At 38.3% G+C, this 23,156-nt stretch overlaps 1 protein-coding gene across 1 annotated transcript; it reads left to right on the forward strand.

Moving 5' to 3' along the window:
* Positions 1–2,252: 2,252 nt before the first annotated feature.
* Positions 2,253–18,203, forward strand: LOC130070385 (gastrula zinc finger protein XlCGF57.1-like). Its single transcript, XM_056234761.1, has 4 exons — positions 2,253–2,305; positions 4,296–4,605; positions 12,966–13,977; positions 17,983–18,203. Exons 2-4 carry the CDS (start codon positions 4,347–4,349, stop codon positions 18,101–18,103), a joined length of 1,392 nt encoding a protein of 463 aa, XP_056090736.1. The 5' UTR covers positions 2,253–2,305; positions 4,296–4,346; the 3' UTR covers positions 18,104–18,203.
* Positions 18,204–23,156: the final 4,953 nt, after the last annotated feature.

Raw genomic sequence — 23,156 nt, forward strand, 5'->3', positions numbered from 1 at the left:
GTTGTAGACTTCGCAAGGTGACTTGCTTCTCTTGCCCTGCTTTTTTTCCCCTTTTGGTTGCTTGCTGCCCGGTACTTGCTGGCTTGCTTGGCTGGTTGCTTGCTGGATGACTTTTTTGTTTTAATATATTCAGTGTTGGTCACTTGTGAGGTTATATGATGGTGGCTTCACTCCCTTTGCGGCGGTGAGTGTGAGTGACACAGATGATGGCCCATTTTACCTCAGTGGGTTAAGGTAAATTGGGCCGCCAAGAAAAACATCACTTTTTAAAAAAATATGGTCATATACCTAACTTACAATATTATTTATGATTGATGCCATCAAGACAGATATTATGCATAGTTTTTTTCTGTGCATGTTTTTTTTTTAGAGATTTATCATCCTTATAATAGTTTAGTTAGATTTGGGCTACGTCCACATTAATCGGGATACATTTGAAAACGGCGTTTTCGTTTAAAAACGCTCTCCGTCCACACTAGCGTTTTCAGGCGTTTCAGTGTGGATGAGAAACTTCTAAATTCACCTTTACTGCGCATGCGTGAAACCTCACAAAAGCTCACTGAGATGATACAGATGGAAAAATAAATAATAAAGTTATCGCGCAATTCGTCTAAGAGGATAAGTTTGTTTAGCTAAATCTCTCCCCATCACTGATGCGTCCAGGTCGCACTCAGTCACCATATGTTTGGTCTAAAACGCGACTGAGTACCGGTACATTTTCTGTCATCTTTGCAGGACTGCGATATGAAGAGTGTGCAAAGTAACATATTTTAGCAACAGTGTAAAAGTGAATAGCACATAACAGGCACAATACCGGTAAACATGAATATATATTGGTACAACATGGATCACATGACTAAACTTACGTCATCGTTTTCAAATCCCTCCGGCTTCACAGTCCACACTACAACGCGAAAACGGCGTTCTCAAATTTATCCGCTTTGGAGAGCGTATTCCAAAAGCTACGTATTCATTGCCTTAAAACGCTGTCTCAGTGTGGACGGAAGGCCAAACCGGAGAGAAAAATATACGTTTTCAAACGAAAACATATTAGTGTGAACATGGCCTTGGTATGCCAGGCTATTTACCATGCAGCTTTCTGGTGTAGTCTTGATTTGAATTATTCCTCCGCTCACCATAGCAACCATAAACCAATCAAATCACCTGTTACTTGTCAAGCACAGTTATGACAACAGTTTGAAATCCTTTGCAGTCATTGGCTCTAAATTCCAGAGGGGCTGGGACCCCCAAACCTTAAATGGCCCATTTTACCTGATATCACCCAGGTAAGTACAATAAATGTGTACAATAATAATAATATGCAACGTTTCGACCCTCAGGTCTTCATCAGGCACAATATCAATGTAGAGTGAAGTCAACTTTAAATAGACACAGGTGATCACCTTAATTGGGCACACATAAAAAAAATCATATGACAAATACAAGTAACGTGACAAATATTAGACGCACTCGTATTAGTGAACATCGCAGTAATATTAGAGATATGGAGATATGCGCAGTCCTATAGCGTCTCACTTTAGACAAGTAGGCCATAACGTCAGCGCTTTGCAGTATATCCGTATAGAAAAGGTTACAAAATCCTCAAGAGGAGGAGATTATGAGAAGAAATTATTATAGAGGGAATGTTTTTGGATTTATACTTTAAGCACTTTGTCACCTTTAGGGTTGAATGAGGATTTTGATATTAAGCCATTTTTATAGTGATGTGTAAAAACATTTTTTATTATTATTTTTTTGTGTGTGTGACTTGTCACGTTACTTGTATTTGTCATATGCTTTTTTTGTGTGTGCCCACTTAAGGTGATCACCTGTGTCTATTTAAAGTTGACTTCACTCTACATTGATATTGTGCCTGATGAAGACCTGAGGGTCGAAACGTTGCCTTTTAATACATTATTTTGGAGCAGTAATTTTCAGTGTGCGGACTTCACACTTCTTTATTAGTTTATATCATTTAGTTGTCCTGCACCTGAGCCCAATTTGGGTGTTCGGGATGTGCACACCATTTTTGTATTTTTTGACTTTTCAATAATAATAATATAGCATTACAATATCCAGAAATCAATTCCAACAGTACATTGGGATTCATTTGTTGTTGTTGATGATAACTATTAGCATTGTTAGTGTCCTCTGACACAATTTTATTATTTATATTTTTTATGCATGTAAGTGTCTGTGCGCTTTTGTGATTTAGCGTGTGAACGGGACTTTTATTTTGGTATGCTAGTGTGACGTCACAAGGCTGCGTCGCGCTACTATACTGTTGTGATTCGGCTGAAGAAAGGTTTGTGTTTTAAATCATTTAAAGTATCAATCTATGCAAACCTTTCCGATAATTTTATCGTTTTTACAAGAACTGTAAAACGAATACGTTTTTTATATTCTTGTACGTACTTGTACTACACGTTATGTTTATGAGTAAAACGCATCTATACTCGAGTAACAGTAAAAGATGCGTCTCATTTAGCTCCCTATATCGTGCATGAGGTTATTATCAGTGAATCAGTAGCACAAGTGCTATAGTTTACTAATGTGATGATTATTCTGCCGCCTTATTCCATTACGTGTTTATTTACTCCTGTCATATTTCGACTGCCCTCCACGTGCACCCGCACGACGTCATTTGCTGACATTGGTGCGGCAAAATGAATTGAATACGTTGTGTTGGCCTTTTATTTTCATTTTATTGATTTAATGTAGCTATTGCAGCCTTGTGTGGATTTACATTGTTTGTTAAATGTTTTGAGAACATACTGAATTGTTTTGTATTTTTGAATTTCAATTTAAAAAGATGAATAAAATAAATAAAGTTCAGCATTGTTTGCTTTTTGTAACCAAATATCTTCCACCCAAGTCACAGCACGACAACAGCAAACGTTCAAGTCGTCTCATTGTTTTATAAACCAACAGGTTATGAGTCATATGGGTCTTGTAATCTATTATTTGTCTGTAAATAACAGGAACCGTAGTCCTGCAATAAAAGTAAAATAACTGAGCACAGTGAAGAAACGTCAGCTTTAAAACTTTGAGTAATGGGTCTTTGGCAATTGTCAGCCAATTGTTTATAGGCTAATTAACGTAAATTACCATCGTAATGCTGATATTAGTGTTATCATTATATGTGAAAGGTCTGTTATATAGGCCTAAACACATTAACATATATTTGAATTTATTATTATAAATGTCAGCAAGTTATTTAACATTCTTTAAAAAAAAAATTCTATTCAAATAATCATGAAAGACAAATGTATCACGATTTAAGCAGCACAACTGTTTTCTTGTATCATTGGTAAATCATCACATTATAATTATTTCTGAAGGATAATGTGACACTGAAGACTGGATAATATGCATTAGCAGAGAATAAGAAGAAAGTGAGTATTTGAAACCTGAGAAAATGGCACCATCTGTTAAAAAATAGTAAAAAAAATATATATATAAAAAAAAAAGCCTTGCCAACTGAATGAAAGCCGATTAACAAAGACTGCATCATTTCATAGTTAAATGGCCCTGAGATTAAAAATTGCAGTTTAATAGGGTTTTCAACGGGGACATTTCTGTCCTTTAGCTCCTGATTGTTACTATTTTGTGTTACAAGTGTAAAATAGATCAGTTTTCTTAACGCTTTCTTGAACGTTCGATGTCGCCGTGATATAAATATGTCTGGGAAAAGATTGTTTATTAAAAGCTTTACAGTGCATAACTTCTTTCTTTCTTTCTCTTTTTCTTATTTCATTTGTCATATTTGAATTGTATTTCAATTGAATTAAATTTCACAGAAGGTAAAACAATAACTACATGAAATCAATTAAATGAAAGGCCAAGCCAAAAATTATTCAGACACCTTAACAAGCACAATAACAAGCACTCTTGACAATTTGTTAATAAATCTCCTCGCAATTCTATTTTGATGTAGTTTGTAGTTTCATTGGCATCTTCAATCCTCACATGTGTGTTGCAAGTGTCATTTATGCAGTGTCAAATTATTATCTTGATATAGTTTATAACTAAAGTGTTACTGGTACCGGCCAAAAAAAAAAAAGTGCATCCCTAGTTTTCATGAAAGTGTAATATTTTAAATATAATCTGCAAATATTAAATACCAAAGAAATCATAACTAATGATGAAGTGTATACTTTTTGTTCATCTCTTAATTTGTAGTGCTAATTTTGAGTGGAGGGAATAAAGATCAATAACTATCACTCTGAATGACTCCCTTTCTAGGGAGATTATTAAGACTTTTTCTTTCTTTTAATTATTCTCTTCTTAAACAGGACAAACTCCTGGTGAAGCGACTGAGATCCACATGACACACTATTGTAAAGATGGCGTTTATTAAAGAGGAGAGTGAAGACGTGAAGATTGAAGAAACATTGACAGTGAAACATGAAGATACTGCGGGACAATCAAAGATGGCGTTTATTAAAGAGGAGATTGAACACATGAGGATTGAAGGAACATTCAGTGTGAAACATGAAAAAACCGAGGAACAGAAAAAGGTGCTGTTTAATAAAGAGGAGAGTAAAAACATGAAGATTGAAGAAACATTCACAGTGAAACATGAAGATACTAATGAACAAACAGGTTGGTTTCATTCTCAAACCGAATTCAGTCATATGATCCTTATTATAATGTCAAGCTCTACAGAAATTAATGATAGTTTTGAAGAGAGCAGGGCTCCAGACTGCGACCAAATGGTTGACTTTTGCTTTTTTCCTTCCGGTGCGACTAATTTTGTTAGCCATTTCTAATGCCAACAGCACATTGCCAACTGATAAGAGCTGCCTTTAATGTTGCATGTGAGAAACATCAAATGGCAAACGAAAGTGAAACAAAACAACGCTACACGACACCGTTACTACACAGCTCTGGGAGATCCAGTGAGAAAGCGTTTGAATTCACCACAGTATTAAAAACATTGCTACGGCAAGATCTAGTTGGAAGCATTCGAAGATATCAGATCAAACAGCACTGATGTGGAAACCAAGAGAAACATTGTGCCATGAGCGACCAAGTTATAAAAGGCTTTATAATCCACAAATTAGGTTGGATTAAATGTAGCAATGCTAACTAACCATGATATTGTGGCAGAATGTTTTTTTTTTTTTTACGTTATTCATGCGCAGAAGTCAGTCTCTTCACTCGCGCATTCCTGGCTTTTTTTCCTTGTAAATAACTCCATCCCAAACTATTCCCAGACTCCTTCCCCCATCAGCAGGTAAATACATATTAGTCCCCACCAACAAAAATAACACCAGTGTTTCCCCAACCATTGTTTTGGGCGGTGCGGCCCCTAAAATGCTGACGAAATCCAGTCATAAAAACGGAATTTAGTGTATAACGCGGAATTTCTCGGAATTTGTTCATTTTTTGAGTAATAAATAGAAAGCAGTTCAGTACACTTGAAATCAAATCATGATGTAGACTAGTGTGTGTGAATATTAAAACACAAAGACTATTTAACCCTCTGGGGTTGTTCGGCCCAAAATGGACCCGAAGCATTTAAATATTTTTTTTTTTTTAAATCATTGCTTTATCGGAATGGTCCGAAATTTGGTGACTTTGTTGGTACTTGGCATATGAACACCCCAAAAAATTGGGGACAGGATTTGAATAGTCTAAGTGGTTGTAAAAAAAAATAGTCACACTCAGGACCTTCGGGTCCAAATGGACCCGCATAGGAAATGAATGGGAAATTGGCAAAAATGTGAAAATACAGAGTTATTTTGTGCGTACAAACTACAAATCAGCCACGATCCGGAAAAAAAGCACACAACAGTGAAGGGGTGAATCTATAAAACATCAAGAGTGCAAAACAGACACATCCACACACACACACACAAACACACTTTTATACACATACACACTAATAAATTCAGATTACATATGGGTTTTGAATTTTTAAAATGCTCAGTTTGTCCACCAGATGGCATCCATCTCATTTCAAAAATTGCTTTCATGAGGCCTAGGCTTGACTCTAAAATGAAATACAGCTTTAAAAAAAATATAAAAAAATACAAATATTTTTAAAAAATTTCTATTATATTCAATGGGGAAAAAATGGGTCATAATTATTGCATTAATATTAATTATAAATCATTTTTATTTTTGAAATTATCTCAAAACACCAAAAATATTATAAAAAAAATATTAATCCCACCCTTCCGGCCCATTTGGACCCGAAGGTCCTGAGTGTGACTCTGAAATGAAGGACCCCAGAGGGTTAAATAAGAAACCTGCATGTTCTGTGTGAATGAATGGTGCCGCCGACGCGCAGTTTTTATTTACCACACACACACACTGAAGCACGTGTGACGGTCGCGCTGTTTTTTTGCCTATATGAAGACACAAATGCATGAACTTCCTCTCCAGGCTCTAGATTCACTCTGAAAGTCACTTTGTGATCATTTAACCGCTTTATTTGAGAAAAACTATCATCATGACATAAACACACAGAAACTCAAAAGGTCTTCACGGCAACCCGTCAAAATAAAAGTTCGGTTTAACGTGACAGAAATATATTACTGTTGTACAGTAGAATTTAGATTATGTCCCTATGTAATAATACTAACACTAATCGAAATAAATTATCATCCAAACTTAATTTAAGGAATAATAAATTTTTGTTACATGTTTTAATTTTAACAGTAAAGCTCATTGTGCAGTGCGTAATTTGACCAAAAGTGTATTTAATTTCTGATGATAAACGATAAAATTTGTGTTTTATGTCTTTATTTCATAGATTTTTATTTTTAAATGTTGTATAAGTTTAATGATTCATAATACATGATTTCAATTAATTAGACATGCTTTTTGATTATTAAAAAATTCACACCCATTTAACATACATAAATTAATCATATTTTAGCTCCTACAACTAGAGAGTCTGGGATGAGCAAGTTAAGAAGAGACTGATTATCTGCACAGTTGTTGCTCACGAGTAAAGCAATGAACACCATAGGCCCTGTCCCAAATAGCACCTTAACACTTTAGGCGCCAGAGTTTTTTTCCTAAAACGTTCGATTTTGACATCTTAATTTCAAAAGGCTATATCTTAAAAGTTATAAAAGATAGAGACTTTCTGTAAATTGGAGAAATATTAAGGATGACCCAACGTTTATGTAGGGATTACATTTTCCCATCTAATTTGCATATTATGACGCCATATGGTGGCGACAATCTTGGATTATAGAATTTTCATGAAAAGTCATGTTTAAATGATAAAATGCAGCACTTCTTTCCCCCCAAAATGTCCATCACCTTCTGTATGCTACATTGCACAATACTGAATGCTCAAGTATATAGTAAGTAGTAAACAAACTGTGTAAATCATTACTAATAAATGGTAGAAACAAACCGAATGAATGTAGCGGTTGGCCTTTTGGTGTAGAGATTTTCCATTTAGTACATACAGTAGGCAGTCTGGTTCCATGTATGGGGCACATATACACTCACCTAAAGGATTATTAGGAACACCTGTTCAATTTCTCATTAATGCAATTATCTAATCAGCCGATCACATGGCAGTTGCTTCAATGCATTTAGGGGTGTGGTCCTGGTCAAGACAATCTCCTGAACTCCAAACTGAATGTCAGAATGGGAAAGAAAGGTGATTTAAGCAATTTTGAGCGCGGCATGGTTGTTGGTGCCAGACGGGCCGGTCTGAGTATTTCACAATCTGCTCAGTTACTGGGATTTTTACACACAACCATTTCTAGGGTTTACAAAGAATGGTGTGAAAAGGGAAAAACATCCAGTATGCGGCAGTCCTGTGGGCAAAAATGCCTTGTTGATGCTAGAGGTCAGAGGAGAATGGGCCGACTGATTCAAGCTGATAGAAAAGCAACTTTGACTGAAATAACCACACGTTACAACCGAGGTATGCAACAAAGCATTTGTGAAGCCACAACACGCACAACCTTGAGGCGGATGGGCTACAACAGCAGAAGACCCCACCGGGTACCACTCATCTCCACTATAAATAGGAAAAAGAGGCTACAATTTGCAAGAGCTCACCAAAATTGGACTGTTGAAGACTGGAAAAATGTTGCCTAGTCTGATGAGTCTCGATTTCTGTTGAGACATTCAGATGGTAGAGTCAGAATTTGGTGTAAACAGAATGAGAACATGGATCCATCATGCCTTGTTACCACTGTGCAGGCTGGTGGTGGTGGTGTAATGGTGTGGGGGATGTTTTCTTGGCACACTTTAGGCCCCTTAGTGCCAATTGGGCATCGTTTAAATGCCACGGCCTACCTGAGCATTGTTTCTGACCATGTCCATCCCTTTATGGCCACCATGTACCCATCCTCTGATGGCTACTTCCAGCAGGATAATGCACCATGTCACAAAGCTCGAATCATTTCAAATTGGTTTCTTGAACATGACAATGAGTTCACTGTACTAAAATGTTCCCCACAGTCACCAGATCTCAACCCAATAGAGCATCTTTGGGATGTGGTGGAACGGGAGCTTCGTGCCCTGGATGTGCATCCCACACATCTCCGTCAACTGCAAGATGCTATCCTATCAATATGGGCCAACATTTCTCAAGAATGCTTTCAGCACCTTGTTGAATCAATGCCACGTAGAATTAAGGCAGTTCTGAAGGTGAAAGGGGTCAAACACAGTATTAGTATGGTGTTCCTAATAATCCTTTAGGTGAGTGTATATTATTCATATGACACACAAAAACAAGTAGACAAGACCTGTTTAGTTCAAAAGCTCACTCGCCACGGCAAGGCACAGATCATGAGTGAGATGATACCCAGTGGCATTAGACAAAGTCTCCACCACAATATTGTCGCTGCAATTGTGGAGAGGCTCTGATAAAATGGCTCACTCACACACTATCTCCGCTTTTGATCGCACTGATTCAATGCCCTCTAACTCGAATATTTTGTTTAGAAGCATGACTTTTTTTGAGTCGGGGATGAAGTATGACATGTCTGCCATCTAAATTTAACACCCAATTTGACAAAATCGTCCGTTTTATTCAGTGCCGCATCTTGAGTAAACTCGACCGTGGTGCCTAGAGGGTTAAACACTTGCGGTCTTCCTACGAGTCGCACTCTCGTGATGTAACACCGCTTTGACTGTTGGGAAGAAGTCTGCTGTGGAGCTCGCTTCAGTGCAGGTTTGGCAAAAGTGAGGATCGAGGGAGCATATCGACTGCAAAGGAGGCACTCGCGAACACCCTTCTGAAACCAAAAATGACAAATGAGACACAATTCAGTCTCATGGACTTAGCGGAAACGCGCACACGGCAGTCATTGTAAAGCTATTTGGGACAGGACCGTACACCAGATTTACACCACAATGACATTTTGGGGGCCTGAAAAAAACTGGATTCAAAGTGCAAGTTTTTGAAAAGATACCATTATCATCATTGTCATCGTAGAAGGGGGTTGTTTGTTTCGTTTCCCTGGCCTGCATGTATTCTGACGCACTGATCAGGAAGATGAATAGTAGTCCAAATGTCAGACTTGCCTTGCTTAGGTTTTGTGCTGTAATACCTCGTTTGAGGTTCTCTTCCACATCATTGACATCTCCATCATGTCGCTAGGCTATCTCCCGATCCCGCAGTTGTTTTTTTTAACCGCCCATTCCCGCCCGCAGCAAAGTTAAAATCGCCCGCTCCCGCGAGATTTGCGTTGGGTCCCGTGGGACCCGGCGGGACTCAATCCCAATGCAGCCCTCTACTGCAAATGATCGAAGTCTTGGATACCGAAGCAGCACTGAAGTCAACGCGTTTGGTCCGAACAAAGTTGACCCAGGCACGCAACACAGACATGGAAGCTTTAGCGTTAAGTTCTGCCAGGAAGACTCAATTGCTACGTCACTTATTACCTTCTCATCTATCCAATTGTGTCTAATACTTGCGGTATAAAAGACCAGTACTTACACATGTTTGAGTTCGCAGATGCTGACGCTTTCATTCACCTCCATCCTCCCCACCACCACCAGGATGGTCCCTTCCCCTCAGTCCTCCCCACCACCACCAGGATGGTCCCTTCCTATACCTCACAGGGGGTCGGCTGCGCCCCTGCCTTCGTCTTCAGGCAGGAAATGCAGAGTCCGGACCCTCGGATTGCGAGCTATGGACGGGGCCTACGCCAAAGAACTTTATTGCTTGCTGGGCTATCAATAAATGTATTTATTGTTACAGTATTTATTCTCCCGAGTCTTTCTGGTAGAACTGCTTTTTGGGAAAAAGTGGACTCTGTGACCTGTTTTAACGGTGTTTTTGCACCCAGCACAAACACAGTAATTCACCATCGTGAAAATACGCCTGTGTATACCTAACTAACTACCTAACTTAAATAGCTAACTAAAATGAATGTCCTAATCACTAATTCTATCACTCTATCACTCATACAATTATCAACACAGCTCACAAACTCACTTTCTCAGCGCCCTGGGAGACGTCTCCCTCTTATGATGTCAAGCGATCCGTTTGAGGGGAGGAGCAGTTTTAAGTGAGAACTGAAAATAACGAACTTTTTCATCTTATATTCTGCCTTTAGGTATCGAAAATCATACAAAACAATACAACAACTTGTCAAACGTGTATTTCCCCTAACTATTTTGTGTTAATCATAATTACAAATTTAACCTGACATACGCACTTTAAGTAGTGCATTATACTATGTGCATTTATTGGGAAATGCGCGTGGTATCATGGTGAGCGTTCGTAACCTTGCACGGAGACAGCGCTCTTAAGAGCTAAGATAAATCGTTATCTGGAAACTCTGCCCAGGGGTGTCCAAACTCGGCCCTGGAGCTCCAACCCTGAAAAAAAATAACCTGACCTGCCTATATCCTCGGTAATCCTGAAGACACTGATGAGCAGAGGTGGGTAGTAACGAAGTACATTTACTTCGTTACATTTACTTGAGTATTTTTTTGGAAAATTTGTACTTTTAAGAGTAGATTTATTTGTGGGTACTTTTACTTTAACTCGAGTACATTTCTAATGAAAAAACTGTACTTTTACTTCGTTACGTTGGGCGACGTTCCTCTCGTTACTTTATTTTAATGCAATATGTTGTTAAAAGCGTAGTTTATTCTAAGCGCGCGCTAGCTCTTTTTTCTGGGCATGAGCGATGCTCAATTCACAAATGAATCACTCTTTTGAGTCGATTCTGTTCAAAGACTTCATCAAACAAGTTGGGCAGATCTGTCTAAATCGGTTCGCGAATCAGTTTGAATGATCTGTTCAGTTTCCTCACGCACTGAATCGTCTCGGAGTTGTAACAGGAAGATTTAAGAACATCAAGAGCGGTGTATGAAGTGGCGGTCCACAGTCTAAAGTACAGTCTAGAAAGTAAATCTGCAAATGCATCAAATTTTTTGCCAGCGATGAAGATCTTTATTAGTTGAAAATCTTCGTATGTTACTTCGTAAGTTGTCTGTGAATGAATTATTCCACACGACGATACATTCGATTTCATTTCATTCAGGTAATACATTTTACAACCAAACAGATTATTACGCCATATAGCACTACTACAAAGTATGGCATTACCCTTTTTTGGACATATACATTACTTTATACATTAAATAAGCTATCATCGTCCAGTTTATGAATGTGTACACACACACAATGTGTGTGTATTGCGCAGTGGCGTGCGAACTCGACTTGAAAACGAATGCCTTTGCCTGCCTTAGACTCAGTTTAAAGATGCTTTCATAAATATAGCCTACATTTAAATACATTTTGGAGAACAGACAGAAGAAGATCCGTGCATTTGATCGTTGTTTGTGTTGGGCATGACATGACTGCGAGCATGTGAAGAGTTTTAACACTTTCTAATCTGTGTCAATGGTTCCCACCCCTTTACATATGAATGCAAAACTCCATAGAGTCACTTTATTCCGACATTGTCTAATAATCCAAATGTAGTTGTATAAGTTATTATACTATTATACAAACCAAAAGACAGGCAATGGTTTTCGGGCTATAGATATAATATACAGATATACAGAAATAATGTTTGTCTCTTCTGTTTTTGTTGCAAAGATAGCTTATCTAATTATGATAATAATAGTCATTTAAATGAAAAAATATCTAAATAATATCATGTTTTATATATATATATATATATATATATATATATATATATATAGGCCTATGTGATCCAAAGTAACTAGTAACTAACTACTTGAGTAGTTTTTTCATTGGATACTTTTTTACTCTTACTCAAGTAACTTTTAAGATTATTACTTTTACTTTTACTTTGAGTAAATATTTCTTTAAGTACTTGTACTTTTACTTGAGTACAGTTTTTGGATACTCTACCCACCTCTGCTGATGAGCTTGTTCAGGTGTGTTTGATTAGGGTTGGAGCTAAACTCTTCAGGATCGCGGCTCTCTAGGACTGACCTTGCCTACCCCTGGGTTAGATTGCTCAGGTGTGTTTGAGTAGGGATTGATCTAGACCAGGGGTGTCCAAACTCTGCAGAGTTTAGCTTCATCTTGCCTCTACACACCTCCCTGGAGGTTTCTAGTATGCCTAATAAGACCTTGATTAACTGGTTCAGGTGTGTTTAGTTAGAGTTGGAACTGAACTTTGTTAGGCAGTGGCCCTCCAGGAGCATGATTGGACACACCTGATCTAGACTCTGCTGGGCAGTCTCTGACCTAAAGTCACCAACCTTGGTACGGCGTGTATTGTTCTCATCAAGCCGGAAAACTTTCAAAAACACATGGATATGGCTATTGTAGTTCAGGGTCATATCACCAGCAGTTGGCCTTGTTAATCTACCTACCTACATGCATCTGCCCACCGTGTAACGATGGTGCCATAGTGCTTGAGCCTGTTATCAGTTTTTACAGCTATATTGATGGGTTTGATGCTTTAAATGTCTAAATGTTTTGTTGTCTGTTGCTTTGTGCCATTAAACTGGGGTTAACATGTAGTTGTTCTTTTTTTTTGCCTTAGATCTGATGATGCTAAAAGAGGAGATTCGAGATCCGAATGATACAGTAGAGAAAGATCAGTTTGAGAAACGTGATATCACAATTGGAGAAAAGTCATTAAGTTGCTCACAGACTGAACAGACTTCACCAAAAAGAGCTCAAAAGACAGCAAATAGAAGTTATTTCACCTGCCAAGAGTGTGGAAAGTGTTTCACTCAAAAAGGAAATCTTAAATGTCACATGAGAATTCACACTGGAGAGAAGCCATACACATGTCAACAGTGTGGAAAGAGTTTCACACATCAAGGATCCATTTATACCCACATGAAAGTTCATTCTGGAGAGAGCCCGTACACCTGCGAACTGTGTGGAAACAACTTTAATCGAAAAGACCATCTTAAGACTCACATGAGAGTTCACACTGGAGAGAAACCTTTCACATGTGATAAGTGTGGACAATGTTTCACACGTAAAGAGAGCCTTAATAACCACTTGAGGGTTCACATTAAAGAGAGCTTTTGTAAATGTCATCAGTGTGGAAGGAGTTTCACAGACAAGAAACAGCTTAAGAGGCATTTAATAACTCACTCCGATGAGAAGTCTTACATGTGCCATTACTGTGGAAAGAGTTGCACAAACAACACAAACCTTAAAGTCCACATGAGAATTCACACTGGAGAAAAGCCTTACAGCTGCCAACAGTGTGGAAAGAGTTTCACTGGAAAAGAAAGTCTTAAGATTCACATGAGAATTCACACTGGAGAAAAGCCTTACAGCTGCCAACAGTGTGGAAAGAGTTTCACTAGAAAACAAATTCTTAAGATTCACATGAGAGTTCACACTGGAGAGAGCCCTTACACCTGCAAACTGTGTGGAAAAACCTTTAATCGAAAAGGAAATCTTAAGACTCACATGAGAGTTCACACTGGAGAGAAGCCTTACCCCTGCAAACTGTGTGGAAAGAGATTTGCACAACAGAGAACCCGTTATAGCCACATGAAAACTCACACTGGAGGGATCCACATATCTTTAGTGTGAGAAGAGATTCACACATCGCATAGATCTGAAAAGTCATTTGCAAACTCATTCGCAGTGAAATCGCAGTGTTCTAAGAGGTTTAGGATAAGGAGCAATTTAAAAAATCACCTGTGCATGCATAGCTTTTAAACGCATTAAAGGGTTAGTTCACCAAAAAATGAAAATTTTACAAGTGGTAAGACTTTTCATTTTAGGAACACAAACAAAGATCCTTTTAATGAAATCTGAGAGCTTTCTGTCCCTCCATTGACAGCTACGCAACTCCCATTTTGACGCTACTCCCATTTAGAGGCTAAGTTCATAAAGAGATTGTAAAACGAATCCATATAAATTGAGCGGTTTAGTCCAAATTTTCTAAAGAGACGCGATCACTTAATATGATGAACAGATTGAATTTAGGCTTTTATTCACATATAAACATTCATCAATGGACAAAAATGGAAGCGGATATTTGCTTGACTCAATGAGGTTCATTCTCGTGTCACGTAGCACGTTTGACCTTTCGCAAAAACCAATGAGGTTTGTTCTCGCACATCAAGCAGGTTCGGTTGAGGTTCTGTTTATGTTTATACATATGTGAATAAATGCCTGGATTAAATCTGTTCATCTGTTATTCGTGTCTGTTCATAAAATTATCGTCTAATATTGCTCGAAAATTTCGACTAAACTACTCAATTCATATGGATTCGTTTTACAATCTATTTATAACTTTTTGAAGTGTCAAAGTTGCGTAGCTGTCAATGGAGGGACAAAAAGCTCTCAGATTTCATCAATTTGTGTTTTGAAAATTAACGAGGAGAGGAAAGTCAACTGTTTGCAAAGATTTCTTTAAAAATTGGAGCGTAAACAAAGACGTTTGGAATAGGCAAACATGATTTTGATTGGCTGGAGATTGTGATGGTTACTGATTTGCATAACTGAGCTGCTAGAGTTATTTGGTTGTGATTAGTTGGACAAGAAGTAATAGGGGAAATGTAAATTTACCAGCAAGTGGCCTGAAAATATTAAATTCTTGGACTGGTTAAAACCAGTAACACGAAATGATTTGAAAGCTGTTGCAGCATTAGTAAGAAATGCTTTAAATGTGGCTCTATGGGTGTTAAGGCCGTGGACTTGCACATGCAAGGAGAAAAGCACAAGCGATATATGATCTCGGATAGTGGCAATTCATCACTCAAAAAACCTCTAACAACAACACCTACTTGTTTTTAAAGCATATTTTTCCGGCTCAGAATCTGAAATCTTTCACGTGGACGAGACCAAACTACCTACATCACAAAGTTTGATTTGACTCATTAATCACTCATTTTATTACATGATTATAGATCCACAAGTTTCCTACGTCCCATGAGGCCTTGCGTCAAAAGTGGGCGCGTCTTCCACTTTTGCGAGACGTGATACTCATTCATTCATTCGACTATCGATTAATAATTAATATTTATATTAAAATGTATTATTTAATTTATTTCACTTTTTATCAATTAAAAATTCAACGAAAATGTTTTTCCGCGACGAGTTCTTTATTACAAGAAGATCAACTTGTGGCAGTTAAACTGGACGTTTGGTTATGGCTAAACTTGAAGATATGCGCTGCGGTGCTCTTGAACCTGCAGCTGCGAGCCGGCAAACCTAAAGTAATACTACCCACCGGATGAAGAAGGGTTGGCTCTCCACAGAACATAAAATAGTCATTTTATTTTATTTTTCATGTTTGCATTTATGAGGAAAAAACAATGTTACGGACGTGACAGTTCTCTGAAAGCGGCACTAAAAGACTGCTTTAAAAGGTTCACAGAGACCTCAAACAGAAAGTAAGCCTTTATTTAAAGTTAATTTCGTTTTGTATTTGTATCTTAATTTTAATCAATGTTTCATCAACAAATTACCTGGATTTAAAAAATAATAAGTAAATATAGCAGACAATAATCAAGACACGGAGGCGCCGGCGCCTGAACTGCAGCTCGTCTCATAAATGAACCGAAACTCAGCATAGTCTACTTGCCTCACAGACCTGAGAAATATAAATAGCCTATATTATATTATATATATATTATGAAATGTTTACTGTGAGTCATTCATGTTCTGAATATATTGCTTCACAGTAGCCTTCACTTAAAATCTTTAGTCTAAGATTGTTGGATAATAAAATTTGCCACTGAATTAGTTTAGTCCGGTTATAGGCCTATACAACAGCGAACAGCACATGTTGTCCCTGAGCTCGGTAACGACATCTCTCATAAAGGTTTGCGACTTAGTTTAAATAGTAAAACATTATCCGAGAAACACCTTGCCTCTTCGCTAAATAGCACACAAAATACCATTGGTATGCTACTTCCGCTGCCTGACCGGAAGTTGCACCCACTTTATTTTTTTTACAGTAGTGCCCCCCGGCGGAAACAGGTGGATACTTTTATTATTGGCTGATGACATATCCTTAAACTGATGCCCCACTATGAACTGATAGGGATTTTGAAATTATGGGAATGAGTAGCATATTTGTCTTTGAGTGACGACAAGGTTGTCATCACAAGGTATAATAGGGATTTCTGATAGACTTGTTTCTCTTCATTCTTTCATGCCTCATTCTTTGACCGAAGTGGACGGGTTGAATGCTATATACTGGTCCCATTGTTTTGAAAGGATGAAAGAGATATGTGTGACAACCTTTATCTCTTTTCTGTTGCCATGTTTCTGCTGCTTAGTCCTCTGCTTCAATTATTGTATTTGCCAACAAGACACTTCTGTCAATTGTTAGACATTGCAGCAGATTGTATATGGCTCAGATTAAAGGAGTAGTTCACTTTTTAAAAAACTTTTGCTGATAATTTAGTCACCCCCATGTCATCCAAGATGTCCATGTCTTTCTTTCTTCTGTCGAAAAGAAATTAATGTTTTTGATGAAAACATTCCAGGATTTTTCTCCATATAATGGACTTCAATGGGAGCCAAACGGTTCAAGGTCTAAATGACCGTTTCAGTGCAGCTTCAAAGGGCTTTAAACGATACCAGACGATGAATAAGGGTCTTATCTAGCGAAACGATCTGTCATTTTAAAAATAAATAAAAAAGTTAAAGTTTTATAGGCACAAATGCTCGCCTTGCGAACTCTCCTGTTCAAACTCGTTCATCAATGACTCAAAAAAAGATTTGTTCATTTTGATGAACGAGTCAATGACTCGAAAAAAGATTCGTTCATTTTGATGAACGAGACAATGACTCGAAAAAAGTTTCGTTCATTTTGATGAACGGGAGAGTTCGCAAGGCGAGCATTTGTGCCTATAAAACTATTATTATTTGTGCCTATAAAACTGTTATTATTTTTATTGTTGTGAACATGTTTATTATGATTAATCTCCATTTTTTGTTTACAATATAATGCTAACCAATCATTGCACTCAACCCCAGAGGATATGACCTGTTTAAGATGATCAAACCAGTTATTTTTGAGTAATCGACTCTAGGCTGGAAATCACTGGAAATCGGAGTCACTGATACTGAAGTTATTTTACGCTACTATTTGAAGCTTCTGCTTTTTGAGCGTGGAAGTGTGATAAAGGCCAATTGCAATGCCCTTCCTCCATTGTAGATAAAGTATTTGTTCAGCAGAGTGAGCACAGATGGTGGGTGTAGTGTCAAGCTTTTAAAAGTGTTTTTAATGTGAACAAACATAGAATATTGAGAAAAAAAACTGTATAGTACCATAAATTAACCATAACTTGTTGTGGTGTCCTTGAAGTGACTGAACATTGTGAGGTTGGGGAGTGTAGAGATGGTTTAACCCAGGTAAGGACCTTATAATATGCATATCAGAATCCCTAGAGAAATCAGAGAATTTGCACAAAATAAACGCAAAAAAAAAACCTCAGATCTCCATACATCTGAGGTAACTTATGAAGATGAGGGCAATGATGAAACAAGCAAAAGGAAGGAAAGGTTGAGAAATACCATAATTTAATCAGTGTTGTCCTATTGAGAAGTAATGTGAATGTTTCACTTCACAGGCGTAATGCACCTTTCCTGAATTGTATGGAGAATGATTCCGATAGAGATGATACGCCAGGAAAAGAATCACGGATCGCAGCTTCCACTGTGGTTGATTCTCAAGGTAATCATGCTGTCTAATACTTGTCTCCTTTCCTTTTTATAATTTTATTTTCCTATTTTTAATGCAATTTTTTGGGAGATTTTTTATTATTTTTAATTGTATATACAGTACCTTTAAACTACTAGATTTTATCAATAAATATTCTTTCAACTTAAATTCAAAATAACTCCAAAACATGCATAACCAAGCTCAAATCATATTAACCAATGGTTTAACGCCCAGGAAGAGGCACTCAAGAGTGGAGTGAGCTCTCCTATCCTAAGACTAAGGGTGCTTCTCAATTCTTATTAGTGCATCCTTGCTTCCTTTCCTCGGGTCTCAGCTCCACCCCCTGTAGGTAGCGAGGGAAGGCTGCAAGGAAAGGAAATGAGGATGGAGGAATCGCATGAAAGCTTTTTTATACAGTGGAATACTTGATCACTCGAGCGTCACTTCACAGCGTCATCAGCTGCGCTATCTACCCTTATGTTATATTAGTTTGGTTAAGAAACTCATAATAAATAATAATAAAGCAAGATACCCTGTTGAAATTTGTGAGATGTGTGGTTTATATAAACTGAAAAGGTAAAGTATAAATTAAAATTATTGTGACTGATGTGAAGGGGGAGGAGAATTTATGTGTGCGTCACGTTTAGTCAATAAATTATGTTTTATTAAAGGGTTAGTTCACCCAAAAATGAAAATTAAGTCATTAATTACTCACCCTCATGTTGTTCCAACCCCGTAAGACCTTCGTTCATCTTCGGAACACAAATGAAGATATGTTTGATTAAATTTGAGAGCTGGATCACTCCTCCATAGGCTTCTTTAAGGGATAGAAACTTGACGGCCCAGAAAGTCATTGAAGAAAATGTTTAAATAGTCCAAGTGACTACAGTGGCTCAACTATAAGTTTATCAAGCGACGAGAATACTTTTTGTGCGGAAAAACAAACAAAAATAACGACTTTATTCGACTATTCCTTTCCTTCTTTGTGGACCTGAGACGAGAGTTCAAGAGATTTCCACGACGCCTGCGCGAGAACTGAGAAGAGGACGTTCTTCTTCTACTACTTCTTGTTCAGTTCTCGCGCATGCAAGGAAGAAAAGGAATAGTCGAATAAAGTCGTTATTTTTGTTTTGTGTTCCGCACAAAAAGTATTCCCTTATGAAGCCTATGGAGGAGTGATCCAGCTCTCAAATTTAATCAAAAATATCTTCATTTGTATTCCGAAGATGAACGAAGGTCTTACGGGGTTGGTCCAGCATGGGGGTGAGTAATTAATGACTTAATTTTCATTTTTGGGTGAACTATCCCTTTAACAAGGTTCGGGAGGAGCAGGTGCAGATAATTAACCCAATTAGCGCAAGTGGAGTTCAATCTGAAATCAAATCAGGATAGGATAAATCACAACAGAACCCACAGTTGTTCCTTGACAGTTTATCAGCATCCCACCTCCACCCCATCTTCTCACTTAGTTCCATCTCCTCCACCCGGACAGCACGCCAAATCCGCATAACCTTAACCATAATTATTATATGTAGATGTGAACTCATGAAAACTCATGACTCCTCAGGAAGCCTCCTCACTCCTCGATCTTCGATCCTTCCGGTGCAATTAGAGAATTAAGATGTCCTTCAAGATGGCTGAGCTCGATCGGTTTCCGGGTCATAGGATGGAGGAGCGAGGAGACGAGGATGGATATTTAGAAGCACCCAAAGACTATAAGACTATGACATCCACAATCCAGTGAGCCAACCTCTGCTTGGAGACAGCCTTTCCCTTCTGCCGGACTCCGTCAAGTCACCTTCATTTATATAGCGCTTTTAACAATAGATTGTTTCAAAGCAGCTTTACATTGATAATTGGAAATTAAAGTAACAGAGATAGTTTTGGCTTTACAGCAGCTCTAGAATTAAGTTATTGTCCAGCTAAAGCTAGGTTTGGATTGATTCGTACTTATCGAGAAAAGGTCTGATAGGGGTTTATCAGACGGCCTTAAGTGTTAATTTTGCATTAAAAGATTGTATTTGTGTTTTTCGAAAAAAAACTTATTTCATACTTATTGCATTTAAATAAGTCAAGCACTTTTCAAGTACCTCTTTGTTAATATGGCTGTTTTCAAGGATTTTCCAGGACTTCAATTTCAAAAAGTCAAATTCAAGTACTTTAAGCACCTTGTACGAACCCTGTTCATAGCATTGCATTAGGCCTGCCTTGTAGAGGGCACTCTCGCTGAATGTGCTGATTTGCTGCTCAGGAAACATTTCTGATTGTTATCAATGTTGAAATCAGTTGTGCAATATGAACAATCATTCTGCTAAGAAAAAGAACATATTCATATGCACCAACATTGTAATATGGTCCGATACCGATAAGTTGATCATTTTCATGTTCGCCAAAAACTGATAAATGACTGATGAACATAAGTTTAAAAAGGAGGTGTTTAACAGACTACAACATTTCATCTCTAGAATAATAATTTGAATATGTTGTTTGAAATATAATTTTTAGTTATCAGGTGTATAACCAGTTGACATTATCAATTTCTATATACTGTATTTGTCATTTTATGAAGATTGAGTTGCATCTGTGTTTCCTAATCAGTGTATAACTGATTTCTTTCAGGTGTTCAGAAGAAACTCATTGAGAAAACTACAAAAAAAAAGCAAAAAGTGTGCTGGTCAAATGCTGAAGTTGCAGCTGTAATGAAACATTTTAAGGCACATATAACTAAAGGAAAACTGGCCACACAGACTGAATGCCAGCAGTGTAAGACCGCTGAGGATCCTGTTTTGGCAAGGCGCAGTGTACAAAACATCAGAGATTTTGTAAGAAATCGAGGAATTAGCTTGAAAAGGAAAGCCCAAAATAAGTGATGTTACATCAAATGTCTCATTTGATGCCTTTTCTATTAGGATTATTACTTGGTTGTTGTTTTTGTTATTTTCATTCTGTAGCAAAAAACATTAAAGAACAGTTAAACTTCTAGATTAGTTAAACTGCTGCCTTAAGGAATTGTTTGTCCGAAAAAAATTACAATTATGTAATTTCCAGACCCTCATGTTGTTTCAAACCCGAATGACTTTATATCTACAGTGGAACCCAAACATCTCCTTTTGAGATGAAGATGGAAAATTATACGGATTTGAAACATACGGATTTTGGGGGGTGAACCACCCCTTATAGACCAGTTTCTCTGCATGTTGTAGCATTTATTGCATTTCCAGTATAATTGGTTAAAACTGTAAAAAAAAGTTGTAATTAAAGTCCTTCTAAACCATGTTGGTCCCTGTAATGTTTTAAGTTATTTTATGTATTGTATTGAGAATCCAGTACTCTTTAATCACCTTAATCTTGGTTATGAACCATATTACCACGTTTTTGTGTTGTGTATGGTCATGTGCCTGTAAAACACATGTAATACAGAGAAATGTTCCCACAGTTATTACTGCATGCTGTGTGCTTCGCAATATTTGTGAAATTCAGGGTGAGGTGTAAGAAGATCAAGGTCCACAGTGCATGCAAGAGATTGATTCACCACAGCCAGAGGAAGTAGTTGAGAGCATCAACTGTGCAGGGCCAGAGAGAGTGAGGGAAGCCCTTACGTGGTATTTTACTTAAGTATTGGTTTCCCTATGTTAGTTATACTGTATATTCAATTGCTAACTGCTACTGTACATTAAGAGAAGACATAACAGAAATTTGCAGAAATTCTGAAGAGCGTGTTCCAGGGCCTGCCAATATCCAGCAACTTTGCATAGCCATTGATGAGGAGTGGACCAACATTCCACAGGCTGAACAACCAAGCAACGCCAGTGAAGACGCCACTGATCAAAGAAGCAGCAGTGCACCTAATGAACCTCAGCAACCAGAGGAGACAGTCGACCAATGGCAAGACTTGAGCTCCACCCAGGCGGAGGAGGATGATGAAACCGAGCAGCGGTACATTGTTCCTGCTGATCCAGCCTAATGGGGGCCCATCACAGAGCGAGTGAGGGAAGAGTCTATACAACGCAGGCCTGCAGTCTATCAAAACCGGGATGCGAAATATCCAGCATTTGTGGAAACATCTCCCACGCTTGCACTTCCTGCTGGAGACAAGCCAAGAAAGCCTCTCCTTTTAGTTAGGCTGTTTGGGTTAGTGCCATTCGTGCCCAAGCTCACAAAGAACGGCACTGAAGCTCTGTTGTTTGGCTTTCCAAAGAAAAGCTCTTCGAGAGCCAACTCAAGTTGGAAGGCAGTCCAACTGTTCATGTACCCTCCCTGTCCTTTGCATTCTGTTAGTAGATTGAAAAGGCTTTGAGTGAGGTATTCTGCAACAGGGTGGATAACATGCCGCAGTCCCAATTTCTGTTGATTGTCTTTAAAGACAAGTACCATTGGAAATTCTTGAAGAAGGGCGTAGAATGTCCACCACCGCTGAGCACCTGGTTCAATGACCCAGTTCAACAGATGAGAGTGATGAGGATATTCCCGCTAACCGATTCACTGAAGGCACCACCACTCATCATTGGTGAATCCCTTGTGCAAGTCCTTTTAAGTGACTTGCACGAACGTAATGATCGTATCCCAACCCATTCACTTAAAGAGCAGACCCCCCCTTTGTTTGGAAAGTTAGTCGGGTGCAGGACCGTTAGCGATTTCAGCAAGGACCTGGTGAATCGGGATGCTTTCAAGTACCCACACACCTTCAAAAGGGCGGTACAACTTGTTGAGGCGGCGGGTCAGGACGTCCAGCAGTGCCTGCAGCTGGCCCTTTCCAAATTGAAGTACTTTCCATCAATTGTCTTTTGGGATGAGAATCGCCATCCGAAGGCAAAATGGAACTAAAGAAACTATATCGAGCTATATAGTCAAACTGAGATGCCATCCACTGAAGCTCAGGCAGCGGCACTAATGGGGGACATCTGTGCCAATGTGGAAAGAAGCAATCTGACATATGCCAAACACATGCAAAAGTACAAAGAGGGGGGCATGCCATGGTTACATACATGCCTACAACGTCTTCCAAAAACCATGCCAAAAGATCAGAAAATCTCCGTCCTCACTTTTGTGAGTTCTATTGCAATCATTCAGAACGGGGATTTT

This window comes from Rhinichthys klamathensis, unplaced genomic scaffold (assembly GCF_029890125.1).
Source record: "Rhinichthys klamathensis goyatoka isolate OS25496 unplaced genomic scaffold, OSU_Roscu_1.1 h1tg000018l_1, whole genome shotgun sequence".
In the NCBI taxonomy this organism is placed as follows: Eukaryota; Metazoa; Chordata; class Actinopteri; order Cypriniformes; family Leuciscidae; genus Rhinichthys; species Rhinichthys klamathensis.